General features: G+C 40.9%; 1 protein-coding gene across 2 annotated transcripts; it reads left to right on the plus strand.

Moving 5' to 3' along the window:
- Positions 1-5,289: 5,289 nt before the first annotated feature.
- Positions 5,290-9,197, plus strand: LOC147420480 (uncharacterized). Of its 2 annotated transcripts, XM_086505091.1 has the most exons (3): positions 5,290-5,878; positions 5,931-6,001; positions 8,670-9,197. In XM_086505091.1, exons 1-3 carry the CDS (start codon positions 5,509-5,511, stop codon positions 8,691-8,693), a joined length of 465 nt encoding a protein of 154 aa, XP_086361217.1. In that variant the 5' UTR covers positions 5,290-5,508; the 3' UTR covers positions 8,694-9,197. The 2 variants fall into 2 exon arrangements, with proteins under 2 accessions (XP_086361217.1, XP_086361216.1); XM_086505090.1 differs by having other exon boundaries at positions 5,302-6,001; positions 8,670-9,168.
- Positions 9,198-10,559: the final 1,362 nt, after the last annotated feature.

Below are 10,559 nucleotides of genomic sequence, written 5' to 3' on the forward strand. Positions count from 1 at the left end.
GCATTTTGATAATCAAAGTGCCATTGCTTTATCAAGAAATCTTGTCACTTCACTCCAAGTCAAAAGACATCGAGGCATCATCTCATTCAGGATGCATTGATGAATAAGCGATTAGAACTTGTCAAGGTCCACTTTGATGACAAACCAAAGGATTCTATTACAAAGAGCCTAGATATGGAGTGGTTTGCACATTGGATGAAGTATACGGTGAACACAATTGTACACGGATGAAGCTATCGAAGGGGGATGAGTACCCCACTACTATTATATTTGAAACTTAAGGAAGATTCTCCCAAGTCCAATGTTGAGAGAGAAAAAATGGCAATTGTGGCATATTATTTAGCTATAGGAGTCTTATGTATACTATGGTATCTATGAGGCCAGACAGTGAAAGTGGTTAGCCTATATATGGCTAACCTTGGCAAGAAGCAAAATTGGATAGCGACAAAACACATCCTTGGATACTTGAAGGGTGCATCAAGCAAGTACTTATGCTTTGATAAGAGCGATGCATCTATTGTTGGTTACGTAGATGTAGATTATGCGGGTTGCAAAGGTAGTAGGAGACCTACATCTGGCTACATTTCATATTTGCAGGAGAAACCATTTCTTGGAGATCATCGCTTGAAGATTGTATGTCCTTTTCAGCTACAACTTTTGGAATGTAACGTCAGATGCCAGCAAAGAAGTTATATGGTTGGCACAATTAGTGAGAGATTTAGACATTCAATAGGTTCCAATTTTGCATTTTGATCATTAGAGTGCAAGTCCAATGTTGAGTGAAGTGACTCTCAACATTGGACTTGGGAGTCACTTCACTCCAAGTCAAAAGACATCGAGGTATCATCTCAATCAACTGCATTGATGGATGAGCGATTAGAGCTTGTCAATGTCCACTTTGATGAAAACCCAACGGATGCTCTTACAAAGAGCCTAGGTATAGAGTAAGTTTGCACATTGGATGAAGTATAGGCTGAACACAATTGTACATGGACGAAGCTATCGAGGGGGGTTGAATACCCAACTACTATTATATTTGAAACTTAGTAAGAAGGATTATCCCAAATCCGATGCTGCGATAGGAAAAATGGCAAGTGTGGCATATTTTTTGCTATAGCAATCTTATGCATACTATGGTATTTTTGAGGCCAGACATTGCATTTGTAGTGAAAGTGGTTAGTCGATATATGGCTTAAAGCAAAATTGGGTAGCGACAAAACACATCCTTGGATACTTGAAGGGTACATCAAGCAAGTACTTATGCTTTGATAAGAGCGATGAATCTATTGTTGATTACATAGATGTAGATTATGCGGGTTGGAAAGGTAGTAGGAGACCTACATCTGGCTACATTTTCATATTTACAGGAGAAGCCTTTTCTTGGAGATCATCTTTTGAAGGTTGTATGTCTTCTTCCGCTACAGATTTTGAGTGTAGCGTTAAATGCCAACAAAGAAGTTATATGGTTGACATAATTAGTGGGAGATTTAGACATTCAATAGGTTTCAAGTTTGCATTTTGATAATCAAAGTGCCATTTCTTTATCAAGAAATCTTGTCACTTCACTCCAAGTAAAAAGACATCGAGGTATCATCTCATTCAGGATGCATTCATGGATAAGCAATTAGAGCTTGTAAAGGTCCACTTTAATGAGCCAAACCAACGGATGTTCTTACAAAGAGCCTGTATATGGAGTGGTTTGCACATTGGATGAAGTATAGGGTGAACACAATTGTACAAGGATGGAGCTATCGTGCTTCACAATTGTACATACTAGCTGTAGTCTTCGCTGCTTATGACCACATTGGCCTTTAAGTGGGAGATTTTTTGTATAAAGGTCTGTGGTTGCCCACATGTGAACACCCTCCACCTACTAACTCACTAACATATTTTACCCTTCTCACATATATACAATAAGGCCAACACACACTCTCTCTTTTAAATGTGTTGTTTCCCCACCTTGGTGTGCGCTCTCCTCTTCCTCTTTTTGTGTCCATATAAATGACATAGGAAAGCATGAATGATATTATCCTCATCCTATTTTGCAGAATTATCACATGCAGTCACCTCTTTTGCAAACACAGACACTTTCCTCTGCTCATATATATCATATGATACATTCATATTTTGGCTTATAAATATATTACATAACTGCAAACAATCCATAAGCACATTATCATGTACATCATCCACTGTAGCGCATACATCTGTATTTGCATTATCACACCATGGAATAGGAATAACATCAATAGCACACTTTGACTTTAAAAATTCATCTCCTTTTTGAATGCTAGCCTCAAATGAACCTTCAACCTATATAACATTCCAAAGTACACTGATCTTTGAAAAAAATTATGAGAGATCCAGCTTAGTATAAACCGCTTCAACTATGTCTTCATCTTTAGCATGAATTGACTGTACAAACATCAATCACATCTTCTAACTTGACACAAACAAAAACTTGAATTGATTGTTTATCTTGCAACAAACATGCATCAATCACATCTTCTAACTTGACACAAATAGATCCTGAGCAGTCAAATAACTCGATATTTGTTCAAGCAATCTATAACCTGGTTCCTTTAGAGCATCCTCATTATGAAGAAGAGACTACTCTATTTGCGACTCGAGATTTGCAAATCCAAATAGCGTGCACTTAGTTGTGAGATGGCCTCACAATCTGCCAATAGTCCCCATGTGCTTCAAAAATCCCCTCCATGTGTTCACTCAATTATCAAACTCACCATTTGCTCAAATCCCATGATCATCATCTAATACAAATTTCAGTTTCATCTCAAATTTGTAACACGCAAGATAATCGTCTGTATCATTCCTATAAAAAATACCCTTCATATCATATACCTGTGCAAATGTTGCTCCCACCGCTTCATCCAATTCCTTTTTTTTTAAAATTCTTGTAGTTCTTCAATGATTGACAAATTATAAATCATCTGCATCAACTTTGCTAGATCTAGTATATTTTGTACCTCTTTGGAGAAGCATGTTGTGCTACTTTTGAAATCTTCTGTAAAACTTGTTGCATACCTATCTTCGGCTCCATTTGCACTCTCTCACTTCGGTCAGTCTTGCGTTGGGATCACTAAATCTATCGGAGTGCATGATTTTCCAGGGGTGATTAGGAAGGCTTCGGGCCTCTGGTTGTGAGAGAGATGAGAGAGAGGAACAAAAATACAAAGAAACACTACAACAAATGCTCAATCAAACATTGAATCTATTTAAATTGAGATAATCTGTACAAAACGATCAAATCAACCCTAAATGATCACCAAGAAATATACAAAACCCTATTTGGCACTTAGACACAATGAAAACCTATTGCTTTGCATCCAATCGATCATAAACCTAGCTCATCTTGGATGTATACTCAAGCCTTCATTGGAAACATACACTCGAGCCCTTGATGATCACAAATTGGCCCTGACTCCAAGCATCGGCATCCACACACTTGTACCTAATATCGCTCTTCCTTTCTCCAATGACATGCCCAATTAATCCATCTCTGAGAGTAAAACACACCCAAACCTTTCCTTCCCTTGTTCGTCATTGTCTTCTACAAGACCAAAGCTTAATAAGCACACCGTTAAACAAGAAAATGCCCTTCTTCCTCCTCCTTACTCGCCACAAAATCCCTCCTCCAATGAGAGAGAGAGAGAGAGAGAGAGAGAGAGAGAGAGAGAGAGAGAGAGAGGGACCAATTTACCCTCCTCTTCCTCATACGTTTCACCAAGCCAAAAACTTCCAAAATAAGAGAACCCCATTCACTGCTTGTGATCAACAAAAGTAGTCCAAAAGGTTGTTGCTTTCTTGTGATATTTTTTCGACCACCACTGTCCATCCGTCAATCCCTTGCCACCCCACACCACACCACATGCAAAACCCCTTTGTCACTAGCTCACTCGCGGTTGTCATGGCACCATAACAACCCCTTGAAGGGACTCACCACTTACTTTCTCCTCCATTTGCATAAGGGGGATCTCTTTCTCGGCCCCCCACGTGTGAATGAGCACCCCATAGGGGGGACCATCGACCACCACCACCCACGATGACTCCGTCGAAAAAGGCTAGACAACACAGCTTATGTGCCCATGCATGCCCGTGAATAGCAAACAACAAGATCCGCTATAGCTCACAAAGCTCGATTAGCTTAAGAGAGCTTCTCTCCATCATATGATGCTTGAAGCCACACTTTACTCCATATATTCTGCAAAACCATGTTTGGCATTGCTTATGGGATTTCCCATGGGCCACATGGCAGTGCACAGTGAATTCCCCCCCTTGAACCTCAAAGCTCCACACAAAAAAAAAATTGTAGGCTTTAATTGGTCGGATAATCTTCATTTCGAGCGCAAATCAGATCCCAAAAGGCCGCATTAGATCTCGATCACAATGTCTACATTTAAAACTTCGATTCCAAGCCGCAAATCCTTGAATTTATCAACCAATACATTGAGTTTCTACATGATGATAACTTTATGAGAGCCATAAACCCCCCAATAATCTGCAGAGATATGGCTATATTTGGAGCCCTATAAAATCTTGCTCGATCTCGGAATTGAATCTCATCTTCTCCAGCTCTGTTTTAAGCATAAAAACTCATGATCTACTATTTGCGAGTGCATTTGGCAAACACACCAGAGCACTAAACTACACCAATTTGGAAAAATTGCACAAATGCTTCGTAATTTTTTCACTTTTCTCACCATGCCCCCAAAACTACACGATAGGGGTTAGACTTCTTACCAAAAACTGGAATCAAATTAAGCTACATGTAAAAGTTCATGCAAAGAAAGCTACACAAACAGTAGATTGGTAGGTGCCTACCTTTTGCATGCCCGTCGACTAGTTAGGATGGGCGAGGGGACAACCCAATTCGCAAATCGCCATGTCAACTACACACACATCCGGGAGGATGTGTGTGACATAGGCCTAATGTAGGGAATAAGAATAGGAGAGTTGAAAGGGATATTCAACGCCAACAAGGGGGGCAAAAAGTAGTTGATTGGAAAAGGAGGGGGAAGGCCAACATGCATAGCATAGCATAAGAGACAGAGTCAACAGCATCAATCATCATGGGATAACAAAGATGGGTGTGAGAGACATGAGTAGACTCTTTGCTACAATATATTGAAAGCGAGAGCACCCCCCATGTTAACTTGCGAGTGTGATTGGATGCAAGCTTTCCAAAGTCTTTCATGGCTTACAGCTTTTCAATCTCTCTCTCTCTCTCTCTCTCTCTCTCTCTCTCTCACACACACACACACACACACACACACACACACACACACACGAAGGCAGTAATGGGGATGAGAACTTCTCCCCCTTTTGCTCCTTAACTAAGTGTAGACAGCTTGGATCTTAATAGATCTTGCAGCCCAATTCTGCAAGCGATCTAGCTGCATTAAATTGTGTCTGTGTGTGTGTGTGTGTGTGTGTGTGAGAGAGAGAGAGAGAGAGAGAGAGAGAGAGGGAGAGAAAAGCTTAGCATCCATGGCTCCCCGGAAAATGAAGGACAGGAGAGGCTCAACCGATGTAAAAGAAGAGCCATTGAGCGAGGCAGCTTCTTCTGCATTGGGGGACGATGCAAACCAGAAGAAGAAACGGGGCCGGCCACGCAAGGCCGCGAGTGCGGGGGAGGCAGGAACATATACCGAGGGCAACCCCGGCGGCATCGAAGAAGAAGAAGAAGGAGAGGAAGAAGGGGAAGCAAGCAATGAGGAAGGGACTTATGAAGAGGATCAGAAGGGTCCATCTGCAGCCATGGGCGCAGCTCTTCCCAATGAGCAGAAGAAAGAGGTGATAGTTATGAAGAAGAAGACAAGAAGAGTGACCCACCATCGCCACCACATTATGAATGGCAGTGATGGATTGGATCTCCATCAGTGTGACCTCCTCATCAAATGCCTGGGCAGGAAGACGACCCACAGGCGCAAGAGTAGTAAGCCCACCCGAGCTGCCCAAGCTTCCTTCTAATATTTCCAAGGTGAGAGCTGCTAACCCCCGATTTTCAAACCCCCCCCTAACTTGTATGTACGTAGCACATTAGCTCATTAATTTAACTCAAACCGAATGCTAGTTACAACTCTCTCTCTCTCTCTCTCTCTCTCTCTCTCTCTCTCACACACACACACACACACACACACACACACACACACACACACAGTGCACATCTCTTGTATAGATCGTTGTTCAAATCTCTCTTCTTCTTCTTCTGCTCGCTCTCTCTCTCTCTCTCTCTCTCTTGCTCTCTCGTTTGTGTGTGTGTGAGAGAGAACAAGAAGAGAAACTTGAACAACTTTTCTTTCACCTAAGTGTGCTAAATTGGTTATCTCAATCCCTCTTAATTATAGATCTTGAGTTCAAGACTCATCCGATAGATCTTTGAGGTCTCATGGGATTTGTTTGTACAATGTTAAAATCTCTCTCTCTCTCTCTCTCTCTCTCTCAAGACTCATGGAATAGATCGTTGAGGTCTCTTGGGACTGTTTGCACGATGTCAAAATCTCTTCTTCTCCTTCTTTTCTCTCTTTGTCTCTCTCTTTTGTCATGTGTGTGTGTGTGTGTGTGTGTGTGTGTGTGTGTGTGTGTGAGAGAGAGAGAGAGAGAGAGAGAGAGAGAGAATAAACCTTTCTAGCACCCAAGTGTGCTAGATTGGTTAGCTCAATTCCCTCTTAACTGCAAGCCTTGAGATGAAGACTCATGGGATAGATCTTGGGATTGTTCCTTAGATGTTAAACTTTTCTTTTTCTTCTTGAGTCTCCTTGTCGACTAGCTCTTTAAGGTCTCTTGGGATAGTTTCCTACGACGATAAAACTCTCTTCTTCTTCCTCTCTCTCTCTCTCTCTCTCTCTCTCTCTCTCTCTCTCTCTCTCTCTCGTGAAGGGGCTAGTTCAAGTACAGTTGAATTGTAGCCTATAGTTGAACGTTTTGCATAAAAGTGGCAAGACAAGAGAGGGGAGGTATGCATTGACACATTCCGGTTTGTAATGTGAATATCTCAATTGAAAATGGAAAATCTTGATTATAATTTCATTAGACCTTGATTTTCAGGTGTTTTAGTTATTAAATACCTTAATTTTGGCATAAATATTTATGGCAAGGATAATTAGGATCTGGTTTGATTTTGTTCCTAATTTTCTCGCTTTACTAAAAGCATTGGTTATTTGATTGAGAACACTTAAATAGATGATTGATCCCATGCCCCCCGCCCCCCCCCAAAAAGAAAACTCAAGGCCGGCCAATGAGATCACCCTCTTTGCAAGACATCATTGCAAATGCACTTGTTCCATTACGCGTGCACGTGCACACACACTTTCTTCTTATTCACTTGTGCATGTGCACACATATGAGAGAGAGAGAGAGAGAGAGAGAGAGAGAGAGAGAGAGAGAGAGAGAGAGAGCATTGTCCCTTGCTATTATGCTCGCTTTATCCATGGCATCACAAAAAAGGGCCAATAGATTTGAGTACAATGTAATACCCACTTAAGCCTAGCTAAGGAAGGGCAACCACACTCTAATCTCAAACCATCACTTCTCCTCCACTTAAGCCTCTTGAACCCGTTGTTTGGTGACATTGCGTAGGTGCTTGTGATAACCCTTGACTACCTTTTGCACATGCTCGTGCACCAGTTCAATCAATCCTGCAATCTCCTCCACTCTATTTAGTATCTTGCATCTTCTAGCCAATGGCCATCAAACTGTGTATCTCTCTTCTAGCCCGACGACTCTTATGATTATGGTGATGTATATGTGTTTTCTTTTCTAAAGTATAAATCCTTCTACCTTTTGCACATACTCGGCCACCACTTCAATCAATCCTGCAGTCTTCTTTACTCTACTTAGTATCTTGCATCTTCTAGCCAATGGCCATCAAACTGTGTATCTCTCTTCTAGCCCGACGACTCTTATGATTATGGTGATGTACATGTGTTTTCTTTTCTAAAGTATAAATCCTTTGTGATAACCCTTGACTACCTTTTGCACATGCTCGGCCACCACTTCAATCAATCCTGCAATCTTATTTACTCTACCCAGTATCTTGCATCTTCTAGCCAATGGCCATCAAACTGTGTCTCTCTCTTTTAGCCCGACGACTCTATGAGTAAGGTGATGTATATATGTTTTCTTTTCTAAAGTATAAATCCTTTGTGTTGAGTTTCCTAAAGTGCTTCTTTGCATGCATTTCATACTAAGGCAAAGGCCAATAAAGTGGCTCCTTCCCATTAAATGGCATACAATGCCCCAATTTAGTGGCCAAGTTTGTCGAAGCAAGCAACAAAAAAAACTTTTTCACAAAACTTTGAAGATATGAATGATGGAATTGAGGGAGATAATCCTCTCTGTGTAATTTGTGTGCGCAAATTTTGTTGGGTGCTTTTGAGAAAAGCTGAGGCCTTGAACTAAGGTAGTGTTGGAAAGCAAGCATAGATAGGAAATTAAAATCAAGGAGGTAGCGCTAAGACCACAAAATTAAATGCAAAAAATCTGGGGTGTAGCATAGATTGAAGGCATCGCATGGAAAGACGCCTTGCATTTGAAATTGTGTGGGCAGCTTCTAGAGCCATGCAAGGCTTGTATGTGCATGCAGTATACAAGCTTTTGGGACCCTTGAGTGCTCAAGGAGCAGCATTGAGCGTGCATATTGCTTGCAGGTGAGCTCCACTTACAACACATAGGTACTCCTGCTTTCGGCCTCGGTAATGTCTTCGCATACGCACACATAGCTTTTTGATACGAGATGAGGCGCGTGTGACAAATACACACACGCCCACATCGGTGATCTTGACATCCTCTTCAGTGATTCGACATCAGCTTTGGATTAACAATGATATTTTTCATGGCTTCCTTGTGAGCTAGCCCATGAGCTACCTAGCGACATTTTCTTCTTGCAGCTCCTAGATTCACAACTTTGGAGCGTCTTCTTCTCAAAGCTGGCATCTCCGCCCGACAACAAAAGCACCACATCTACAGTTTGCATCGGCATTGACACACAGGTTGTTGGTTTACAAGGGGGAATATATTGTGTATGCATTGCTATGGATTGCAAGTTCTCTGCATCTTTCAGAGAGGTTATGGTATGCCAGATGTATCTAGCATTGATGTATGACATTTATGGTCAGTTTTTTGAGCCTTTGTCTCTGATTTACATGCAAAAAGCTTAGTTGGCTTATTATAGGCATAGAGTTACAAGTTTCTTACTAGATATAGGTACAAAGACTTTCACAAGAATTTTTTGGGAGTGATTTTGCAATATTTTTATCATCGTGGGATGTTATGCATTATCGGATGCATTTTTGTGAGCACGTGGAGTGCTAGTGAGCTCTTTTGAGAGCCATATCCCCGTAGGGATTAATGTCTACTGATTGCATCTAACTTGGCATTTGTTTGAGTGCATACTGCATCTCGCACTATTCTTACATATGTTTGTACATTGAGGTCTAGCCACTACCTATTGTACATCATTGTGGAGCTAGTTTTGGCTATTTTTGTAATTAACCGACCTTTTTTTAAACTCGATCCGGAAGATAGTCCTTTTTGAGACTTGATTATAGTTGTCATGTCTGTTGGACCTTTTGAAGGCTCACGTTGAGGTTTTCTTTGAGCTGGGATTTTCTTGAATGTTGAGATACCTTCGATGATATAGGTTTGTTGGAGCACCCCGATGCTGTGTTGGCAGTGGTGTTGGTTATTTCTGACTTGGTTTATGCACATCTGATTCTCTTGTTAGCTTATGGTTGATTTTATGCACTTTTTGGGTTGAGTTTTTGTTCCATACTCTACCAGATTTTGCCTGCGAGTCTAGTTTATGCATTTTTTCCATTTGGAGCCTTGTTTTAAGTTGATATTTTTCTCCTATTACAAAGAAAATTCTATAAAATTTCCCTAGGTTTCTGACCATAGTATTCATTTCTTGCATATATGGCCTCTCTTGTGAAAAAGGCATTTACAACATAAGTAAGTTTTATGGTATGAACTTTCCCATATGAGAAGTGAATATATTTAATCCAGAAAGGTTGATTGGAGCCACTCTTTGAGTGCCCAGAGGGAGATGGCTACATGGTTGCATAGTGGAAAATGCTTGATGCCAAAGTAGTTCCACTATTTTTCTACACCTTATGTACTTCACGATTGTTAGTGAGGCTACTTCTAAAGCCTCATGGGACAAATTATGCAATACATACGAGAGTAAGAGTGCATGTAGCAAGTATTACTTGATGAAGAAGCTATTTGAGCTTTGCATGAAGAAGGTGACAGAGTTTCTGAATACTTAAATGCATTTGACGTACTTTTCATCCAATTGACGTCATAGGGACTTGATTTTGACAAAGAGGTGTGGTTTATATATACCTTCTTGTTATGCTCTCTACCTTCATCATGGGAAATTTTCTGTACATTCATAAGTAACTTTGTGACTAAGGGAAAATTAGTCTACAATGATGTGGTTGCTAGTCTGCTTAATTGAAGAGATACGTAGAAAATCTATGGAGCTTGCCAAACAACGTAATGCTTATTTTGCTAGTGGCTAAGGACAGAGAGGTTGC

The sequence above is a fragment of the Adiantum capillus-veneris genome, chromosome 28 (assembly GCF_014529385.1).
Source record: "Adiantum capillus-veneris isolate H3 chromosome 28, ASM1452938v2, whole genome shotgun sequence".
NCBI classification, from domain to species: Eukaryota; Viridiplantae; Streptophyta; class Polypodiopsida; order Polypodiales; family Pteridaceae; genus Adiantum; species Adiantum capillus-veneris.